The sequence below is a fragment of the Myotis yumanensis genome, unplaced genomic scaffold (assembly GCF_028538775.1).
Source record: "Myotis yumanensis isolate MYYU_CA2020_CCGP unplaced genomic scaffold, mMyoYum1.0.hap1 SCAF_5, whole genome shotgun sequence".
NCBI lineage: Eukaryota > Metazoa > Chordata > Mammalia > Chiroptera > Vespertilionidae > Myotis > Myotis yumanensis.
In genome coordinates this window covers 8206797-8229474 of record NW_027223756.1, presented here as the reverse complement: position 1 = coordinate 8229474, position 22678 = coordinate 8206797, and the positions used below count along the sequence as shown (strand labels likewise).

The 22678-nt window shown below is 40.6% G+C and overlaps 1 protein-coding gene and 1 non-coding gene across 3 annotated transcripts in view; both read right to left on the bottom strand.

The window, feature by feature from the left end:
- Window positions 1-22678, bottom strand: part of PANK3 (pantothenate kinase 3) — a 30026-nt gene that overhangs the window by 6196 nt on the left and 1152 nt on the right. The window contains exons 2-6 of one of the 2 annotated variants that reach the window (XM_070414446.1): window positions 15664-16016; window positions 13918-14171; window positions 7604-7780; window positions 4842-4965; window positions 786-911 (exon numbers count right to left, since the gene is read on the bottom strand). In XM_070414446.1, coding sequence (XP_070270547.1) covers window positions 786-911; window positions 4842-4965; window positions 7604-7780; window positions 13918-14171; window positions 15664-16016 — 1034 coding nt within the window. Of the gene's footprint in view, window positions 1-785; window positions 912-4841; window positions 4966-7603; window positions 7781-13917; window positions 14172-15663; window positions 16017-22678 lie in introns of those variants that run through there. The other variant, XM_070414447.1, reaches the window with a different exon arrangement.
- LOC139011897 (small nucleolar RNA SNORA5) lies at window positions 6650-6783 on the bottom strand. The gene has a single exon (XR_011471710.1). It is a non-coding gene; the product is annotated as a small nucleolar RNA SNORA5 (small nucleolar RNA).

Here is a 22678-nt window from a genome sequence, read left to right as displayed (position 1 = left end):
GTCCAAGGGTTGACGCTCAACCACTGAGCCACACCGGCAAAGCAAAGTGTGGCTTTTAGACACTAAAATTTCTAGGGCTATTATTGCAATTCTGTGCCCCCTCCCCCCCTTTCCTCAATTAACTTCCCTTGGCTAAGCCTGCCACTTTCAGTGACTCCATCCCGCATGCAGCAACTTGGTGTTTCTCATTCTGATCTCTACAGTGAGAGCAGTGACAGTGAAATATGCATGCTTTTAAGGAAATGCTCTGAACCCATGTTATTAAAACTCTTGTAACCAGTTGACTGACCAGAAACAAAATAATTCGAGGTAAATTTACTTAATCTGAAATATTATGTAAACTGATATTTGCTTAGATCAAAATTTAACTGGCTGTAGTGAATATGAAAAAAAAAAAAAAAAAAAAAGAATAATATACTCCAAAATGTTAACAGTGGTTATCTCTGGCAGTGAGGGTGAGGTTGTGGTGGGAAGATTCATTTTCACTGCTAAATTATATAGTTTTGTATTGTTCACATTTAACATTTGTTACCTCAGGGGAGAAAATAAGATCCACTAAGTGTACAAGCAGCCCAATATCTAAGGAGCTGATACTGCTCTCTCAGAACTGTGAAGCCTCAACTTAATGCGGTGCCTGCCAGGTTACAGTAACCCTGATCCCCCAATTCAAACTGCAGTGAGGAATCAATATACAATTTAGGTAAATTGCAGTTTGTACTTTACACAAGAAGCCTGCATATAAAAGCATGCTATTAAAATTCACAAACATTATTTTGCTGTCATACCTCATGCTCTAGAAACAATGCTTTCAGTTGTCCTTTTGACCAGTAATCCAGTGCATATGCCAAAAGTTTCATCGAGAGAGTATTGACTCGTAAAAAGTTTCCAACAAAGACAACTCTGTTTATTTTCTAAAGGAAAAGAACAAATAAAATGACTTTAAGAAAGAATTATAAGTAGGTTTCACAATACAAGAGGGTTTACAAAATCTCTACTTAAAAATGTAAATAACTACCACTTGCTAGTGCCTGCTACATTCCTGGCATATACTTCCATAATCCTGTATATTTAAAAACATGACTTTTGGACATTACTACACACCATGGAATGTACAGCTAGAGTGAACCCAAGTGTAAACTATGGACTCTGGATGGTGATGGTGTGTCAGTATAGGTTCATGGGTTGTAATGAGTGAGTCAGTGAGCTGCTGGATGGAAACTGGGGAGGTTGTGCAGGCGGGGTCAGGGGTATATGAGGACTCTCTGTACTTTCCACTCATTTTTGCTGTGAACCTAAAACTGCTCTAAAAAATAAAGTCTATTTTAAAAAAGAAAAGTTCTGGAAAAGATGCTACTTAAATGATTATAGATGAGACCTGTTTGTGAAAATGGCCAAGAAATAATTCATTTAATATAGCAATTTGGAGAGGTGCTATTGTTGAGATTAAAGGAGATCAACCAAAGAAGAGTTAAATGTGTTTAGGATTGCCCTCAGGGGATATAGTGTCGGCCTGTGGACTCAAGGGTCCCAGGTTTGATTCTAGTCAAGGGCATGTATCTTGGTTGCAGGCACATACCTAGTAGGGAGTGTGCAGGAGGCAGCTGATCAATGTTTCTCTCTCATCCACGTTTCTAACTCTCTATCCCTCTCCCTTCCTCTCTGTAAAAAAAATCAATAAAATATGTTAAAAAATGTGTTTAGGATTAAAAGCAGCTGTAAACTTGGCCAGTATGTTGCAATGTATGCTCAACAATGACACGCAACCTGTGGACTTTATACAGAGCTGGAGAGCAACACTGACTGGGTATGGCATGCACACCGACCACTAGGCTTCCCGTCTAACCCATCACATCATTCTGCTAAGATCCCACTCACTAATTTGGCTCCGTAGGTGTTTCTACGGCTAGGAACTGGTTTCTCCAGAATATGTACGTCCAGAACACCTATTTCTACTCTTACTAATAAATTGACCCTTTGAGTATACATGTTTGCACACTGGATTTGCCAGCGTGAACTCTGGCCAGAATTATTGTTAAGACAATTGGCCAGTGAAAATCTAGACATAGGGCTAAGAAAATAGGTCTCAAAAGTGGACCCCCAAAACTGAGGTTAAAATGCCTGCTAGTGATTCCCTCAACCAACTTAACTACACTATTATTAAAAACTAAAGAAATAAAATTCTGGATTTAAATAATAATTCAGAACATTAATTCGGGTTTTGGCACAGCTGTTCTCTCTGTGGGATCCTCTTTCCCCCCAAAATATCCACATGTATGATTCTTTTGCTTCCTTCAAATCTTTGTGCAAATGTCACATTTTCAATAAAGCCTCCTCCAACCACCCAATTACACCGCAATCTGTCCTCTGCCACGCTCTGGTCTATTCTCAAATTCTCTTTGTCCTGTTTGATTTTCTCATTTCGAAAAACAGCATTTGTTACCTAACACAAACTAAATACTTATTTACTACATCACTCGAATAGATGTAAGCTCCACCACGTCAGAGATCACTGTTTCCTTCACTAATGTAACCCAAGTGCCTAGAACAGTGATGGTGAACCTCTGACACGCGTGTCAGAGGTGACACGTGAACTCATTTTTTTGGTTGATTTTTCTTTGCTAAATGGCATTTAAATATATAAAATAAATATCAAAAATATAAATTTTTGTTTTACTATGGTTGCAAATATCAAAAAATTTCTATATGTGACACGGCACCAGAGTTCAGTTAGGGTTTTTCAAAATGCTGACACGCCGAGCTCAAAAGGTTCGCCATCACTGGCCTAGAACGATGCCTAGTACATGGCGACCTGTACATATTTATCCAACGAATAAGTGAATGAATGAAGACTAATAAAGGGTTCCTTTACAAAGCCAAGTCTCCATTCAGTTAAAAGTACTTGACATTTACAAAAATTCAATGGACTCTGGCCGGTTTGGCTCAATGGTGGAGCATCATCAACCCACACACCAAAAGGTTGCTGGTTTGATTCTGGATCAGGGCACATGCCCGGGTTTCGGGCTCGATCCCCAGTAGGGGGCGTGTGGGAGGCAGCAGATGGCTGTTTCTATCTCTCTATTCCCCTCCCTTCCTTTCTCTCTGAAAATTAAAAAATCAATTAAAAAAACATAAATTAAATGGACAAATATATCTACCACATGAAGAAAGAATTGTATATAAAGTCTCCTTCAAATAAAAATAACCCAAATATGAGATAGGTCTAGCTAGCAGTACATGCTTTTTGTAAGTATACGAAGAATGAGTCTCAATGCCTTCATAGCCCTGTACAATGCTGCTTGATCCATATGCAACAAGGCAGCACTGTAAAGAAGCCGAGGGCAGTAAGAAAACTTCCAAGCACTTCACCAATCAAATGCAACAGTACCAGGAAAAAGACAACACAAAACACACTAAAACACACTGCCTTTTTCTCTTACATCTTTAAGAGATTTAGGTCATGTACGGCCATGTGCCGACTAACGACATTTTAGGATCACATATATGATGATGGTCCCAAAGGATTACAATGGAGCTGAAAACTTCTATTACCTAGTGATGTCATAGCCATCTCACAGCCGTCCTGATGTTGTAGCACAACACGTTACTCAAATGTTTGTGGTGATGCTGGTGTAAACAAACCTACGGCACTACCAGTCGTATAAAAGTACAGAACAATTCTGTACAGTATATACAATTTGGCAATGATAATAAATGTCTGTTACTGGCTTAAATACTTACTAGAGGCCTGGTGCACAAAAATTGTGCACACTCAGGCGGGGGGGGCGTCGGGGGGAGTCCCTCAGCCCAGCCTGCACCCTCTCGCAATCCGGGTCCCCTCAGGGGATGTACAACTGACGGCACAGGCCCACTCCCCGGGGATCGGGTCTAACCTGGCAGTCAGACATCCCTCTGGCAGCCCAGGAGCCCTTGGGTGATGTCTGACTAAGAGCTTAGGGAGTGTGCCTAAGCCATCAGTCGGACATCCTTAGCACTGCCGCGGAGACGGGAGAATCTCCCGCCACTGCCACGGAGCTTGCCAGGCGTGAGCCCGGCTTTTGGCAGAGCGGTGCTCCCCGTGGGAGTGCATTGACCACCAGGGGGCAGCACCTGCATTGAGCGTCTGCCCCCTGGTGGTCAGTGTGCATCATAGCAACTGCTCGTTCCACAGTTTGGTTGATTTGCATATTAGCCTTTTATTAGATAGGATTATACTATATTATACTATACTATACTATAAACTTCTTACTGTAATTCTAGAGTGTTCTCTTTCTAAAAAGAAGGCAGTTTGCTATAAAACAGTATGCCATTTTACACCAGCAGCAGCCGCAGCCTCATAGATCTATGGGTCTCTTGGTTGCACCATTTTTCTTGTGCTTGATTTAATCTCATGTTGTTTGGTACAAGTAATATGCTGTATAGGCTTGTAGCCTAGAGTAATAGCTCTGCCATCCAGCCTACGCATGTGTAGGCTGTGCCATCCAGGTTTGTGATAAATGTGCTCTATTATGTTCACACAATAATGAAATCATCCAATAACGCATTTCTCAGAATGTACCTGTCATTAGGCAGCACGTGACTGTATTTCCGAGAAGGCAAAATGTAAATGTCTATTTGTGCTATTTCTGATTTGAATTACCTGCTACTTTCTTGAAAGGTCATGTAACAACTGGGTACATAATATACACACTTAATGAGTGTTGGGTGTTAACATACATTCATGAGTCTTGGGGTTTAACGGATTAGGTCTCTATCCTATAGGTCTCTGTAAGAAACATGAAGAAGCCCTGCTATATGTACATAAAACTCCAATTCACATTTTTCATATATTAAAATTTTCTTACCTCGTTATCAGCACACATTCGTGCCACAGAACCAATGTTATTGGTGATAGTAACTAAAGTAGCTCTTGCTAGATCTTCTTTACTAACAGATTCTCGCTTCTCCTTATAAATCATGTTGCCAAAACTGCAGAGAAATGAAAAAACAAAATCAAACCTGCTGATAAAAAGCAACATTTCATACATACAGAGAATTTATCCTACAGATAAATCTACACAAATACAGGGTTATTAATTGAACCACTAAACTGAACATACCAAAATAACAGAACCTAAACATCACCAAACAATGAAATAGCATGAAGCTGTTAATGAGAAAGAAGGGAAGGGAAGGGAATAGAGGCAGGAGAGGGATGGGAGGGAGAGAAAGAAGGTAAAGGAGGCAGAGAAAGACTAGAGTGTGTGTGTGTGTGTGTGTGTATATATATATGTGTGTGTGTGTGTATATATATATGCTGTTAGAGTATATATATATGCTGTTAGAGTATATATATTGCCCTAGTTGGTTTGGTTTAGTGGTTGAGCGTCAGCAGCCCACAGACTAAAGGGTCCTGGGTTTGATTCTGGTCAAGGGCATGTACCTCAGTTACAGGCTCGAGCCTTGCCCTGTGTCTCTCTCATATTGAAGTATCTCTCTCATGTTGATGTTTTTGTCTCTACCCCTACCTTCCATTCTCTCTAAAAATCAATGAAAAAATATCCTCGGGTGAGGATTAAGAACAACAAAAGTGTGGAATAACAAATCCATGTCTCTTTCTATCTCTCTCCCCCTTCCTCTCTCTCTATAAAAATAGTAAAATTAAAAAAAAAATCAATAAAAAAATGTTGAAAAGTATATATAGCAGTGGTTCTCAACCTGTGGGTCGCGACCCCTTTGGGGGGTCCAACAACCCTTTCACAGGGGTCGCTTAAGACCATCGGAAAAACACATATATAATTACATATTGTTTTTTGTGATTAATCACTATGCTTTAATTATGTTCAACTTGTAACAATGAAATTGGGTGTCACCACAACATGAGGAACTGTATTAAAGGGTCGTGGCATTAGGAAGGTTGAGAATCGCTGATATACAGTATGCTAGTCAATGGTATATAAATGTTACCTTCTAAGTAAGGGGAGGATAAGGATATGTATTTGTATTTGCAAAAGATTTAAAATGGAAATGCAACAGATTCAGCAATCCTACCTCTGGGTATTTATTTGAAGAAATCCAGAACACTAATTTGAAAAGACATAATCATGGAAAGAATACTCAAGGATTAATAAAAATGGTCTTCTATAGGGTGCACTCAGGAAGACATCTAAGATCTAATTCTCAAACTACATGAGCCTTCAAAACTTGGAATCTAAACTGAGTAAGAAGAAGCCCCCTTACAACTTCCTGATATATTTAACGCTTTCTAAAACTAAATAAGCAACTTTATTTTTAAATTTTCAATTACAGTTGACATACAATATTGTATTAGTTTCAGGTGTACAACTTAGTGACTAAACATTTATATAACGTAGGAAATGATCACTCTGATAATTCTAGTACCCATCTGACACCCATACATAGTTATTACATTTTTATTGACTACTAGAGCCCTGATGCACGAAATTCATGAGGAGTAGGCCTTCCATCCCCCGGCTGCCAGCACCGGCTTCCCTCGCAGCCCCAGCTTCATCCGGAAGGTTGTCCGGTCTAATTAGCATATTATGCTTTTATTATTATAGATATTCCCTACACTGTACTTTACATTCCTGTGACTGTTTTTATATCTGGTAATTTATATATCTTTTTCTTCTTCTTCTTTTTTTTTCTTCCTTGATGTCTGTAGCCAAACTTATCCCTGAGGCCCAGCAGAGGGGATCAGGGCCCATGCACCACAGTGTTTCTGTGGCAGCCTTCTGGGCCAGTGCCCGCCATGGGTGGGCAGGCACCGAATTTGATATGGCTGCAATTTATACATCTTAATCCAGTCCTTTTTCACCCATCCCCACAATCCTCTTCCATCTGACAACCATCAATTTGTTCTCTGTAGCTGTAAGTTTATTTATTTGTTTTTTAGATTCCACATAAGTGAAATCATATAATAGTTGTCTTTCTCTGTCTGACTTATTTCACTTAGCATAATACCCTCTAGGTCCACTCATGTTGAGGCAAATGGGAAGACTTCATTCGTTTTTATGGCTGAGTACTATTCCATTGTATCACAAGTTCTTTATCCAATTGTCTATCAATGAACACTTAGACTGTTTCCATAACTTGGCTACTGTTATTAACACTGCAATGAAAATATGGGTGAATATGTCTTTTCAAATTAATGTTTTGGATTTCTTCAGATAAATACCCGGAAGTAGGATTGCCGGAACTTGTGGCAGTTTTACTTTAAATCTTTTTGAGGAACCTCCACACTGTTTTCCATAGTGGCTGCCTCAATTTGCAACCCCACCAACAATGCCCCAGGGCTCCCTTTTCTCCACATCCTTGCCAACACTTATTTGCTGATTTGTTGGTGACAGCCATCCTGACAGGTGTGAGGTGGTATCTCATTATGGCTTAAATTTGCCTTTCCCTGACAATTAGTGATGTTGAGCATCTTTTCATATGTCTATTGGCCATTAGTATGTCCTCTTTGGAGAAATGTATGTTTAGGACCCCAACCCATTTTGTAATTGGATTGTTTGGAGTTTTTTTTTTTTTTGGTGTAAGTTATATGAGTTCATTATATATGGATATAAATAAACAACTTTAATTACAACACAAGTGTTAAACTTACCTAGATGCTACAGCCCAACCTGGCAGACCAAATCTTTCATAATCTCCTCCATAAATATCACGGACCAGCTTGTCAGCGTGGGTGCTGTCTCCTTTGGATGCCATTTCAAGAGCCTCTTCAAAACTTTCACAGCCAGTCAATAAACTGCATAAGCCCAGAAAGGTACCTCCTCCAAGGCTAAAGAAAATAAAGAAACTCTATGAGCTGCATTTACACACTGTATTCTTTCTCCAGAGTAAAAGGGTGGAGCACTTATTTATTCAATAAACACATAGAAACAACATATTGCTAATGCTTAGTGCTGAAATATTAACATGAGGAAAGGTTAAAAATGCTTAGCAAAATCTAACTGGTCAGGTCAAAGAATAGAAGAAAAAAGATCACTCGGTGGAAACAACATGAGGACAGGAGGGTCTTTTATTTTATTATTTTTAAAACATTTTATTTTTATTGATTACAGAGAGGAAGGGAGAAGAAAAGGGAAAGACAGAAACATCAATGATGAGAATCATTGTTTGGCTGCCTCCTGCATGCCCCGCACTGGGGATCTAGCCAGTAACCCTGGCATGTGCCCTTGACCGGAATCGAACCCAGGACCCCTCAGTCCGCAGGCTGACGCTCTATCCACTGAGCCAAACCGGCTGGGGCAGGAGGGTCTTTTATATCTTCCAATAACTTCACCTGATCCTTTATACTTTTTACTGCTAACAATAAATGTTTTCATGTGCATGTGAAAGGATTAAGTGCTAAAAATGTGTACCATCTGAAGTGAAAGGAGAAAACTTCTGATTCTACATGATTTCCAGGAAATGATTTTGTGGAAGGCCTACTTACTTGGCCTAACAAGGCTGAAAGCAGTTCAGTGCTACATTACCATTCACAGGACCCAGAAATAAACACAGCGAGGAGATTTATGTCACGCTGGGCATCATGTTAAGACAGAAGTTTACTTGGTTCTATTATTCTTTTGGATATGCTCACAAAATAAAATCATGTCTCTCTAATCCCTAAAATCAAAGCCCTCGCTCCCTCATCTCACCTAAACTTTAAACAGGTTCTATCCTCGAATGACTGTTGGAATTTAGTGAACAGGCTGAATTTCTATCTTTTAGAATTGATTTAACACATTAAGCGCCCAGCCTGTTTTGTCTTCCGGATGGAAAGTATAGTGTCAGTCACTGGTGACTGATAGGGCGCTTAACGTGTTAAGTAGGTAATATAATCGTCCCCTCTTATCTGTGGGGGACACGTTCCAAGACCTCCAGCAGATGCCTCAAACCGCAGATTGTAATGAACTCTATTTTTCCTATATGTACCCATAATAAACTTTAATTTATGAACTAGGCACAATAAGCGATTAACAATATCTAATAATGCAATAAAACAATTCTAACAATACACTGTAATAACAGTTATGTGAATGTGGGCACTCGTGTCAGGGGACCCTGGGCTGACGTCCTCCTGTAGGCTCAGTGCTTCTGGGGCACCACGTCGCCATCAGTCAGAACACAGGTTCTGCTCGCCTTCCACCCGTGGGTTTAATGCCTTTCCCACTAACTAAGCCCTTATCACACACGGTTGCTGTAATGTTGGCAGTTTGAGGTGTGGTAGCAGAACTAGCAGGCATTTTTCTCCTTCACAATTTTAGGCATAGAAAATTTGTTCCCCTCAACATATGATTTATTTTCTTTCTTTATCAAGTCAAGAACTTTCACTTAAAGAACTTTTAGGCTTCTCGTTGGCATGTCTGGATTTCCGGCATCACTGCTCTTGTGCTTTGGGACCATCATTATTGAATAAAATAATCACTTCCTATAAGTGCTGTAACTCCACCACAGCGGTTCTGATAACCGAGATGCTACTCTGTGACTAAGGGGCAGGGAGTGTACATACACAGTGTGGAGAGATCAGACAAAGGGAGGATCATGGGCAAGACAGTGTGGAGATTTTATCATGCTACTCAGAACAGTGTGCACTTTAAAACTCATACTCTGTTTAACTCTGGAAATTATCTAATAGACAAAGATGATAATTGACCACCTTCACTACGCCTCCCATTGGCTAACCAGCATGATACGCAAATTAGCCACCAACAAAGATGGCGGCTAATTTGCATACTGCAGGCAGGGCGGGACAGCGCGAGCCGCCATCCGGGCCCTGTGTGCAGTCCTGGGCGGTGGGGCTTAAGCGGCACAATCGCGATGCCTAAGCCCTGCCCCCAGCTGGGATCCCAAGGCGATTAGAGAGCAGGAAAGTGCCGCCCATAGGCAGCACCCAGCAGGGCGTGACCCTGGGTGTCCTGGCAATACAGCGATCAGTGAGCAGGAAAGCGTGGCCTTCAGGCAGCTCCCGTGTGCGCCTGCTCCTGGGTCACCGCTGTGATCCCAGAGCAGGAAAGCATGGCCTGCAGGCAGCACCCCACCCTGGCCACAGCTCAAAGGAAAGTACAACACGCAGTGGAGGCCAGGAGCCTGAGATATCAACAGAGAGGGGCGCCTGCTCCAAGCCTCCAAGGTGTGGCTGGGGGCAGACCCCCAGCAGACACACACACACACACACACACACACACACACACACACACACACGACAACTGGTCCGAGCCTACGTGGCACAGCTGGGGGCAGGCCCCAGCAGACACACACACACACACACACACACACACACACACAGGACGCCTGCTCCGAGCCTCTGCTGCCAGGCTGTGGCCGTCAGTAGGACATCCACTGAGGGCTCCCGGACTGAGGGGCAGGCTGGGCTGAGGGAACCCTACCCCGCCAGTGCACGAATTTCATGCACCGAGCCTCTAGTGATTTAATATTTTCGAACTACAGTAACAGAAACTGCAGAAAGCAAAACCACAGATAAAAGGGAACTATGGTACGTTCCTGTAATTCTTTGGCATAATTACAATGAAGGTAGATTTTTAACCACCACAAAAAGAAAATAATTTTATTAAACTTAAGTATTATTTAAATAGGAGTGCTACTTTAAAATATAAATGAGGTCCTAGCCGGTTTGGCTCAGTGGATAGAGTGTTGGCTTGCGGACTGAAGAGTCCTGGGTTTGATTCCAGTCAAGGGCACATGCCTGGGTTGCAGGCTCGATCCTGGTGGGCGGTGTGCAGGAGACAGTCAATCAATGATTCTCTCTAATCATTGGTATTTCTTTTTTTAAAAAATTAAATCTTTATTGTTCAGATTATTACAGTTGTTCCTCTTTTTTCCCCCCATAGCTCCGCTTCACCCGGTTCCCCTCCCACCCTCTGCCCTCCCCTCCCCCACTGTCCTCATTCATAGGTGCACGATTTTTGTCCAGTCTCTTCCCGCATCCTCCACACCCCTTTCCCCCCCAAGAATAGTCAGACCACTCCCTTTCTATGCCCCTGATTCTATTATAATCACCAGTTTATTCTGTTCATCAGATTATTAATTCACTTGATTTTTAGACTCACTTGTTGATAGATGTGTATTTATTGTTCATAATTTGTATCTTTACCTTTTTCTTCTTCTTCCTCATCTTAAAGGATACCTTTCAGCATTTCCTAATGCTGAACTCCTTTAGCTTTTCCTTATCTATTTGGTGGTGATGAACTCCTTTAGCTTTTCCTTATCTGTGAAGCTCTTTATCTGACCTTCAATTCTGAATGATAGCTTTGCTGGATAAAGTAATCTTGGTTGTAGGTTCTTGGCATTCATCACTTTGAATATTTCTTGCCATTCCCTTCTGGTCTGCAAAGTTTCTGTTGAGAAATCAGTTGACAGTCGTATGGGTACTCCCTTGTAGGTAACTGACTGTCTTTCTCTTGCTGCTTTTAAGATTCTCTCTTTGTCTTTTGCTCTTGGCATTTTAATTATGATGTGTCTTGGTGTGGTCCTCTTTGGATTCCTTTTGTTTGGGGTTCTCTGCGCTTCCTGGACTTGTAAGTCTATTTCTTTCAGCAGGTAGGGGAAGTTTTCTGTCATTATTTCTTAAAATAGGTTTTCAGTATCTTGCTCTTTCTCTTCTTCTGGCACCCCTATAATTTGGATGTTGGTACGCTTGAGGCTGTCCCAGAGGCTCCTTACACTATCTTCATAATTTTGGATTCTTTTTTCATTTTGCTTTTCCGGTTGGGTGTTTTTTGCTTCTTCGTATTTCAAATCTTTGACTTGATTCTTGTGATCCTCTGGTCTGCTGTTGGGAGTCTGTATAATATTCTTTATTTCAGTCAGTGTATGCTTAATTTCTAGTTGGTCCTTTATCACAACCTCGAGGGTCTCACTAGATTTCTTGAGGGTCTCATTAAGTTTATTGGCAGTTTCTAGAAAATTCTTGAAAAACCTTAAAAGTGTAGTTTTGAACTCTATATCCAGTAGTTTGCTTTCCTCCATTTCTGTCATTTGCGTCCTGTTTTTTTGTCTCGGCATTTTTTATGCGTCGCTGTGTTGATAGAGTGGCTTTCTGTGCTAAGTGTCCTATAGGGCCCAGTGGCTCAGCCTCCCCAATTACCTGAGGTAGACACTCTTGGTGCACCCCCTTGTGGGCTTTGTGCACAGTCTTGTTGTAGTTCAGCCTTGATTGTTGTAGGTAACACTGGGAGGGATTGACCTCCAGGCCAATTGGCTGTGAGAATCAGCTGTTTCTGCAGTGGGAGAACTTCTGTGCTAGAGACACCCCTCCGGGACAAGACTTGCTTCAGTGGGGCTTTGTTGCTCACTGAGTCTGCCCCGAGTGTGTCCTTTATGGATCCGAGGAGCTGCAATCTGGATGGTCCCACTCTGACCACCGGGCACACTGGCTCCTGGATCTCTAAGGAGGTGCTAATCTAGCCTCTTCCTGAGGCTACCCAGCAGAAGCCAGCTGTGAAGCAATGCAAGTTGCCGTGGGGCCTTGGGGCATCTGCAGTTTATTAAGTTATTTTCAGATTGCAAAGGGCCAGGCCTTTCATATGCAAAAGCCTCCATGCACGGCTTGGGCGGGGCGAGGTCCCAGGGGATCAACAGGGCGGGCGGAGGGAGCAGTTATGGCTGCTCTCAGTCCTGCCCTCAGAGGCCCCGCTTCTCAGTGTCCCGGCAGTCGCTGCGAGCACCTCCAAGAGAAAGCTGCCCTCGAGTTCCGACTGATGCCAGACAGTCCCTTTTCTCCCATATGAGTATGGGTCCCCAGAGGCTCGCCCGGAACTGGAGCTCAGAGCTTGAGACTCCCTCCCAGTTGAAAAAGACAACCGTGTCCTCAGCCACCAGTCTTCTCCGCATGCACCTCCGCACCTTTGTATTTTACTTCCGCACGGCACCTCCTCTGAGCCTCAGTGTGCTTTTCTCTTTCCTTCTAGTTGTAGAATTTCCACTCAGCCAGCCTTCCTGTGGTTCTGGATGATGTCCATTCCGTCTTTTAGTTGTATTTTTGAAGTGGTTGTGCGAGGCAGCAATCTCCGGTGTTTACCTATGCCGCCATCTTGGTTTCTCCCCTAATCACTGGTGTTTCTATCTCTCTCTCTCCCTTCCTCTCTGAATTCAATAAAAAATATATTTAAAAAAATTGAAATGAGCTTTCTACAAATCAATCTGAAATATCCCCAAATCGATCTAAATTAAATAAAGGAGTCTCCACCCTCCTTAAATGTCAATTAAGTATATATCAGAATGATAAGAAAAAATTTAAAATCTCATTTCACATTCATATTTCAGGTACTATAGAAAATTTGAAGGGATATTTGGAACATTAATATTATCCCATAAAGAGCGCGTACTAATTCATCCTATAACGTTACCCAATACTGTGCATGAAACCAGCAGATGGCAAGCTTTAGGCTTAAATACACCTATAAAAATGTAAAAAAAAAAAAAAGGGCAAGAAAAATGCTTTGGAAAATAAAAAAGTCACTGGAACCATTCCAGACAAAAATTCAATTTATGTTTTTATTGAATTTAGAAAGAAAGGAAGTGAGAGGGAGAGAAAGAAAGAAACAGTGATATGAGAGAAACCTTAATGGGATGCCTCCCTTATGCACCCCAACCGGGAATGAACCCGCAATCTGGGTATGTGCCTTGACCAGGAATTGAACCGGCAATCTTTTGGTACACAGGATGATGCTCAACTGGCCAGGGCAAAAATTCACTTAACATTATGGAAGCTTTAATGCCAATTGGCAATAACCCAATATAAATATTTAATGATATTAAATTGAGTCATTACATGATATTATCTGCAACGCTTTAATTTATATTTGCACATCTACATTTTTGCACAAATATATATTTTTCTGATGAATCTAGTATTAATATATTGATTTCGTAACACAGTGTGAATGCTGCAAAAAGAAAAACGTTATTTACCTTGTCCCAGTTACTCGTTTGTAGTTGTCTTTGGAATGGACTGCTAGAATACTGACTCCCGAGCCAATGTTCACTACCAGCAGCGGATAGGGGTCGTCCAGGTTAAAAGGCATCTTTTGGCATCTCTCAGGTTCTGAGGCATTAGCAAAATAATAGCACTCTGCTTGTCCATTGAAACTGACAGAATCTATATACAGCAAGCCCTTTACAAGACAGTCAAGTTCATCCAGTTTGTGCAGGTGGAGGTTTCCAATCTGCAAAAAAAAAAATACCAACAAATTTTATAAAGTGAACAAAACCAGCATTCAAAATACTGACTCAATTATACTGTACTAGAGGCCTGGTGCACCAAATTCATGCACGGGGGGTGGGGGTTCTCCCTCAGCCCAGCCTGCACCCTCTCCAATCTGGGATCCCTCTCATAAACTGGAACGGCTGGCTCCTAACTGCTCACCTGCCTGCCTGCATGATCGCCCCTAACTGCCCGCCCCCCCCCCCCCCCCCCCCCCCGGCCTGGTCGCCCCATACAGCCTGCTGTTCAGTCGTTTGATTGTCCCTCACTAACCCCCCCACCAGCCTTGTCACCCCATGCAGCCTGCTGTTCGGTTGTTACTGTGAGGGCGTCCTGACCAATTTGCATGTTACCCTTTTATTAGTATAGATAATTTTCATGTACTTTACAAAACTTCAAAATCCTCTATGACCCCCACATTTTTACTTTTTTCTTTTGTGTCAAATTCTCTTTGGGACTTTATCTAGTCCAGTGGCCTCAGTGACGGTGGTTTTATCTCTGGAGGCATTTTGGAAATCTGTGGGGACATCTTAGTTGTCATGAAGATGGGATAAAAGGACCAAACTAACATTCAGTGACAGGGACTTGGGATGCCTGACATCTTTCCTGGCTTTTGGAACATATACCCAAACAAACCGGTCTCAAAGTGATAAAATGTATGTTTAAATTACTCAATAAATTGAAATCAGGATTATCAATCAAAGAAAAATAATAATGAACATTTAGACTCTTAAACAATCCTAAATTACAAGGAGGGTAGTTTATGTGAGCCATATATAAACGATCACTTTTGTTCTATTAACACTTTTCTTACATGAACTGAGAAATTAAATGGCATACATGCATATTTTCAAGGAAAAATTTTAGTAGTCCCAAATACCAACTTTTAAATATTGATTCTAATGAAAAGGCTAGAAGCCTGGCAAACCTCTACTAGCACATAGCCCAAATCAACACTTACATAGTCCTCTTATCCAAATAATTGCCAAATTGCCTTTGAGACAGTAACATAAAACCAGGAAAAAAGGGGTAACGGACTTTCAATCAAGTGTCTACTAATCAGAAGACACTGGCTTCAGGTGGGGTTGGGGAAGGAGGTGGCTCTGGGGAAGATGACTATATGGCTAATACTCAAAAACTGCAAACACAATACAATAATGGTGAGAATTCAAGCCACATTTCTATCTGGCTTTGTATACTGCCAAATTCATTAAAGTTCTTTTTATTGTTGCAGTCCTAAAAAGAGCAGGTTTTTAGCAAATATTATATACAGCAATGACCCCAAATCTGGCACTTCTTACTTATAAAGGTGTTTAAATGCCCCAAATCAAAAGCTAGTCATGAATCAGCAGGAGGAACTAAGCTAAGAAACACTCTGGATGGAAACCTAGCCTCGTATTTAAAAACTGAAGAGACTGGGTATCAATTTCTGGCTTTGAGTAACAGACACCTACTGTGCGAAAATCTTTTTCAAACTTGTAAGCACCACCTCCTGTAGCACATAGCACCGTGTGTAATGTGGAGAAGTTTTTATCTCTTCCCATTTGGATAAAAGTAGGCAGGTCCTGGGTTGGAAATCTGATAAAGTGCAGGTTCCCTCTTCGGCCAAAAAGTGTTAAATCCTTCAGTTCAAGGTGTACATCCCGAATACCTGTGGATCCGTATGCTACATTAGAAGTCAAATATTTCCGGATACTTTTCAAGCTCTCAACTTCTTCTTGTTCTTCCTCTGCTGTGATATCAATCGGTTCAAAATATGAGAGTTTTACTAGAGTTCCCCCAATGTCCATGCCAAACCATGGGAAAGCTGTGGATAAAAACAGGAAAAATATATAAGTATATTTTGGGAAATGCAAATTAGAAATGAGTTAATTAGCCACAAACTTCATTTACCCTCAATCATTAGTCCATAATATTTATGGGTTATTGTCCATTGGGTGTACCTGTGTATGTATGGGGTAAAACATAACACCTCTTCTCCCTTCAAAATGTTTTTACATCTTTTCTAAAAGCCCGTACAGAGAAGGCCCAGGGCCTTTTAATTCCTATCAAGGCATTCCTTTTTCTTTATGAAATACTTATAAACATATTTTTTTAAAAAAGTAAAATAAGCCCTGCCAGCATGGCTTACAGCGTTGACCTATGAACCAGGAGGTCATGGTTTGATTCCTGGTCAGGGCAGGTGCCCAGGTTGCGGGCTCGATCCCCAGTGTGGGGCAAGCAGGAGGTGGCCAATCAACGATTCTCTCTCATCACTGATGTTTCTCTCTCTCTCTCTCTCCCTCCCTCCGTCCCTCCCCCTTTCTCTCTGAAATCAATAAAAACATATTTTTTAAAAAGTTATGCATCAATCTTCTCCCCCTCATTCAAATAAATCAGTAGGAGCAAGCAGCAATACTGACGGTCACAGAGGGGACATTCACAGCCAAGTGTTTGCTTGGATAAACACAGTTAAAGAAAATAATATGGAATAGGCCCAATTGATCCAATAAAGCAGAGATTCCTTCAGAATTTTCCAAATCTGTTGAGCAGATATTAGGGTACTTTTCAATGGGCATTAGATAAAATAAGGATCCTTCTCATGTTACATAACCAAAATGAATTCTCCCATTTGATTAATGCTTGATTACAGATTTCATGGGAGAGGGGGTAGAAATCATTACTGCCACATACAGTAAAATTTGGGATAGAAAAATCCCTACAGGGTGATATTAAGCTAACAATCTTTTATTTTCTAAAAGTCAAAACACATTAAAATCACTTAACACTCACAGTTGTTCCTTCTGGGCCTTTGTCAGTGTCAAACACACAGGCATCAAAACATACATACAAATAAAAATGTTACTCAGAGAGCAAACTACAAAGCTGAGGCAGCATAACCAGGTTCAAAGTTCATGCCATTTTCATTTCCAGTCAGAAGCCTAACTGCTCCTAGGTCATAAATACCTGAATGCTGTCATTCTGAAAAGCAAAAGTCCAGTAACACGTGAAGGACTTTTAATTTTTACAATAAACCATGAATAAAGTTCTAAAGCAGCGGTTCTCCACCTCCCTAATGCCGTGACCCTTTAATACAGTTCCTCACGTTGTGGTGACCCCCAACCATAAAATTATTTTCCTTGCTACTTCTTAACTGTAATTTTGCTACTATTATGAATCGTAATGTAAATATCTGATATGCAGGATGTATTTAGGCGACTCGTGTGAAAGGGTCGTTCGATCCCCAAAGGGGTCGCGACCCACAGGTTGAGAACCGCTGTTCTAGAGACACAGGAGGTTCTATGAAGTAACTAAATTAAATTTGAAAAATAATGCAATTTCCTTAAGGGTTATTGCCCACAGAGGTAGCTTTTATATCAACAGTGCAAAAAACCCATGATTCCTCTCACATCTAGCCTATTAGCTATGTCTGTTCTTTTAGTGCTGTCTGCTCTAAAAAGGAGGTTAACTAGAGATTCTATATTGCAGATGATATATTTCTTAGTAAACTAGAACATTACATGTCCTTTCTATGATTGCAAATCTTGTGTGAATTTTGGGACACCCTATATTTCTAGTAGATCTCAATTACGCCAATTTTCTTACTATTAGGAAGGTAGGGACTGAAACTCAGCCATTGCCCCCTCCCCCCCCAAAATAAATAAATCACTATTTGCATAAGGATAGGGAGGGAGCCTTCCAACTCAGCAGAGTTCTGGAATTCATTTCCTTATACCAGAGAAACAATCACCATTAAAAAGTATGGGGGCCCTGGCCGGTGTGGCTTAGTTGGTTGAACAATGCCTGTGCACCTAAAGATCCCTGGTTCGTCCCAGGTCGGGGTGTGTATCGGAGGCAACGGATGGATGCTTCTCTCACTTTGACGTTTCTCTCTCTCTCCCTCTCCCTTCCTCTAAAATCAATAAAAAAATATTTTAAAAAATTAAGTTTCTCTTTAAAAAAACAAACAACTATGGGGGAGGCAACAGAACACAGAAGTCACAAATTCTTAATTATGATCACGCCTACCATTTAGCAATTGGTCTAATGACCAACTATTACATTTTCCAGTGCATTAAAAAAGTTATCATTTTGTCACTGACAAAAATAAGTGGGGGTGGGGGCGGGGGCATGGAACTCAAACATTATTTATCTGCTATGAAAATGTTAGTTTCCTAAGAAATCAGACAAGTAACTAGCTTTTTTGCTTCTAGCCAAGGGACAGGCTAAAAGCAGGTCATCAGTGCACAAGGAGCCTACTTACTGCATATAACCTGAACATTTCTTACCTTTTGAGAATAAAACTCTCCACTGCCAAGGTGAAAAAATGAACCAAAGGACACATTTAAAAAACAAAACATGCATTCCATAAGTATACTTTATTGATGGCAAATATACATTACCTTCTCTAGACTGAGAATTTCCTACAATCTCTTGTGATCTGTGTATTTGGTTTAAAAAAAAAAAACCACACAAAACAATAGCTACCATTCTATTTCTGACAGGAGCCTAAGAGAGCTGCCAATAGTTCCCCATAAATTACAAAATATCCGGAACTACCATAAGCATAGAATACTACCAAGAATTCTGTTTCTTATCAGATAGATTATGTAAACAGCATTAGATATCTAGCTACCATCTAGCTAGACTGTTAACTTCAAAAAAAGCTGCTATTATAAAAGTTTGGTATCTTGCTAAGTACTGGTAAAGGGGTGGGAGAGGATCATTAACCCCTAGAGTGCCGGGGAGCGCAATCGTGCTCCTCCTGTCTTTTGCCAAAAGTGCCGGGAGCGCTATTGCGTTCCTCCAGCAGTGTCACTATTAGATGCTAGTAATTCACTCTTTATGTGGGAAAAAAATTTAAAAACCTTAACTCAAAATGCCTCGGCAATTTTAGCATAGTTCCTAGGATATTGGTTGGCACTCAAAGGGTTAAAGACATATTTAACTGCTATTGGCCCAATGCAAATTTCAGCCCAAAGGGATCCTATGCCAAATTAGATTTGCATTTCCCTTATAGCTAGTTACACTGAGCATCTTTTCAGATACCTGTTGGTCATCTGTATGTCTTCTTGGGAAAAGTGTCTGTTCAGGTCCTCTGCCCATTTTTAGATGGGATTTTTTTGGTTCTTGTTGAGTTATATGAGTTCTTTATATATTTTGGATATTAGCCAGTTATTGGAGGTATCGTCTGTAATATGTTCTCTATTAGGTTGGATGCCTTTTTGTTTTGTTGATGGTTTCCTTTGCTGCGCAGAAGCTTTTTAGTTTGATGTAGTCCCATTTCTTTATTTTTGCTTTTATTTCCCTTGCCTTTGAGGTCAAGGTTCATAAATTTAGTATGTTTTCTGAAAGTGATAATTCTTAAGTAGTGATTCAACTTACAAGGCCAATCAAATTATACAGACACAAACTACAAATAAATGCTATTATCATTCTCTCTGGCTTTGACAAAAATTTCAGGTACCTTACTGCTTGGGTTAGCAAAGCACAGACTCCAAAACCTATATCACATCAAATTAAAAATATATATATATATGTACAATGGGAAAAATATTCTCAGGTGGGGATTAGCCAAATATATATATAAATAATACCATCACTTTGTTAATCACGTTTACATGCCACACAAGAAAAAAAAGCTGAAAAAGCCTTTACCTTAATAAATCATGTCAGTCTAGGTGCAGAGCAACACATGACTGTTCAGTTTTTTGGTATCTTTAATATCTAATATTTAAGCGGTGTGAAAAACCGCTTATAGCAAAGGAAACAAATATTGCCATTATTTTGGTTCTCCTATTTTAACTAGCAAAAAACTTTCATTAGGTTAATGTTTGACTTCATCCTTCTCCTGGAATGTAATTCACACATAATTGCAAATGATAATCTTTTTGTTCTATAATCTTCTAGAGCAGTGGTTGGCAAACTGCGGCTCGCGAACCACAAGCAGCTCTTTGGCCCCTTGAGTGTGGCTCTTCCACAAAATACCACGTGCGGGCGCGCACGTACAGTGCAGTTGAAACTTCGTGGCCCATACACAGAAGTCGGTATTTTGTGGAAGAGCCACACTCAAGGGGCCAAAGAGCCACATGTGGCTCTCGAGCCACGGTTTGCCGAGCCGCAGTTTGCCGAACACTGGGCTAGAGGATGAAACCAATTCCTTTTCCTATTTTCTAGTTAAATACATGCATTTGTAAATAACCTGGTCATATATTAGAGATGTATCTAAAAGCAACTGTTTTCTAAACCTTAGGTGGATAATGTAAGAAAGTGTGTGAAGCCAAAGTTACTTACTTAACCAGTCTGAGATATAGCTTCTAGTTAGTGGTGTGCTGTAGGAGCTAAATGATCAATGCATATAGTGCCTTACACATACTACGTGCTCACTAAATTTATAATTTAACACATTAAGCTCCATGTCAGTCACCAGTGACTGAAACGGAAAGGAAGACAAAACAGGCTTGGTGCTTAACGTGTTAAAAACCCTATACAAGTACTCAAAAACAAAACAAATACATATCTAATATCTAACCCGAGTGATTAAAAAAATTAGAAGTAACACTTCCCATGTATATATATTTCTTTTTTTTTAAATTTTATTAATTTTAGAGAGGCAGGGAGATAGAGAGAGATAGAGAGAAACAGACATCAATGATGAGAGAGAATCACTGATCGGCTGCCTCCTGCACGCCCTCTACTAAGGACCAAGCCCACAACCTGGGCTTGTGGCCTTGACCGGAATCAAACCTGGGACCCATCAGGCCGCAGGCTGATGCTCTATCCAATGAGTCAAACCAAACTGGCTAGGGCCCTACTCAATTCTTTATGGTAAAATAAAGAACATCTTGGGTTTTTCTGTGTGTGAGAAAGAAAATATGAACTGTCCTGGAAATATATATCCCTGAAGCCCTAACCGGTTTGCAGGCTCCTCCCTGGCCCAGGCTCTGGTCGGGATTCGAGCTGGAGGCAACCAATCAATGTGTTTCTTTCACATCGACATTTCTTTGTCTTTTCCTCTCTCTCTAAAAAAAAAAAAAAAAAAAAAAAAGGAAAAATATCCTCAGGTGAGAATTAAAAAAAAAAAAAAAAGAATTAGGTCACCATTTATTTATTTATTTTAAAGCCACCTTTTATATTAAGAAACTGAAAATGTTACTTTAGACTTCTAAATCAAATTAACTGGCTAGTTTTTCAGCATGACCCTATTTTAACATTAATGGTCCCACAATGTAGTAATAGCCAACTTACCTTTAATCAATAGGTGTTTTTATTTCTCAACCTAAAGCTTATTTTATAAACTTTTAATTATCACCTTTGCTGAAAACACTTTTGACTGAAGTGGTATTCATACTTGAGTGTAAGTTTTCCCAAATCTAAGTAACCAAATCACCATCATGGCAAGAAGAAAATAATACCTTAACCCTACCAGACCGCTGTACCGATTTTTCGGTAATTTCCACACAAAGGTGGAATATTGGCGCTAGATGAAAGGTAGACCTATTTTCTACAATGTCTCCAAGTTCCATCTTATTCTAACCACTTGTTTGCATGTAACTAACATTTTTCTATATCATGTTGGTTTTTTCTCTTTAATGCTCAGGAGCCCAGGTATAGGGGACAGTTAGGTTCAGGGCCTCAGGTCTGGTAGGATTAAGAGTTAGAATCTGAGCCTGTCAGAGGTAAACTCATTCCACTAAATGGAAATTCTAAGACAAGAACAGAAAAGGTATGTGTTGAGGGAAGGCTTGTCCAAGTGTTTTACATACTGCATGTATTCAAGATTAGTTGCATTCAGCAAATGTAAATTAGAAGAGTTTCTATATTACTTCTGTCATTTAAGCCTTCATATCACTGTTTTAAAGAACTCTTCAGCACAAGAAATCATCATTAGCGTTTTTTAAAAATTAGCAAATGTAACTCCCAGGTTTGTGTTTCTAAGTATTTAGACTATGCCCTATGGGCGCAGAAGAAAGAATACGAGGCTATGAGTCAGCGGACCTAGATCTAAGGCCCTGACCCTCCTTGGTTGGCGCTGCAATCGCAAGAGTTACTCTGGGGCTCAATAAGTTCAATTTCCTCATCTGTAAAATTAAGATCAAATTATTTTACATTTAAATAACAATCAGCAGTTTTCAGCGTGCTCTGTTATGTTGCCTCTCCTTTGAGGTTCACAAGAAACCTGATGATAGCCCTAGTTGGTTTGGCTCAATGGACTGAAGGGTCCCGGGTTCGATTCCCGTCAAGGGCGTGTACCTTGGATGCAGGCTCTATCCCAGCCTGGGTCAGTGCCTGTGCAGGAGCCAACAAATCCCCATCTCTCTCACATCGATGATTCTCTCTTCCCCACACCCTTCCACTTTCTCTAAAAATCAATGGGGAAAAAAATATCCTCAAGTGAGGATTAACAAAACAAAAACAAAAACCTGATGGGCGGGAAAAGCTCAGTGTTCCCTTTTATCAGTTTTCTGAGATCTGTTGGTTCACTTGAGA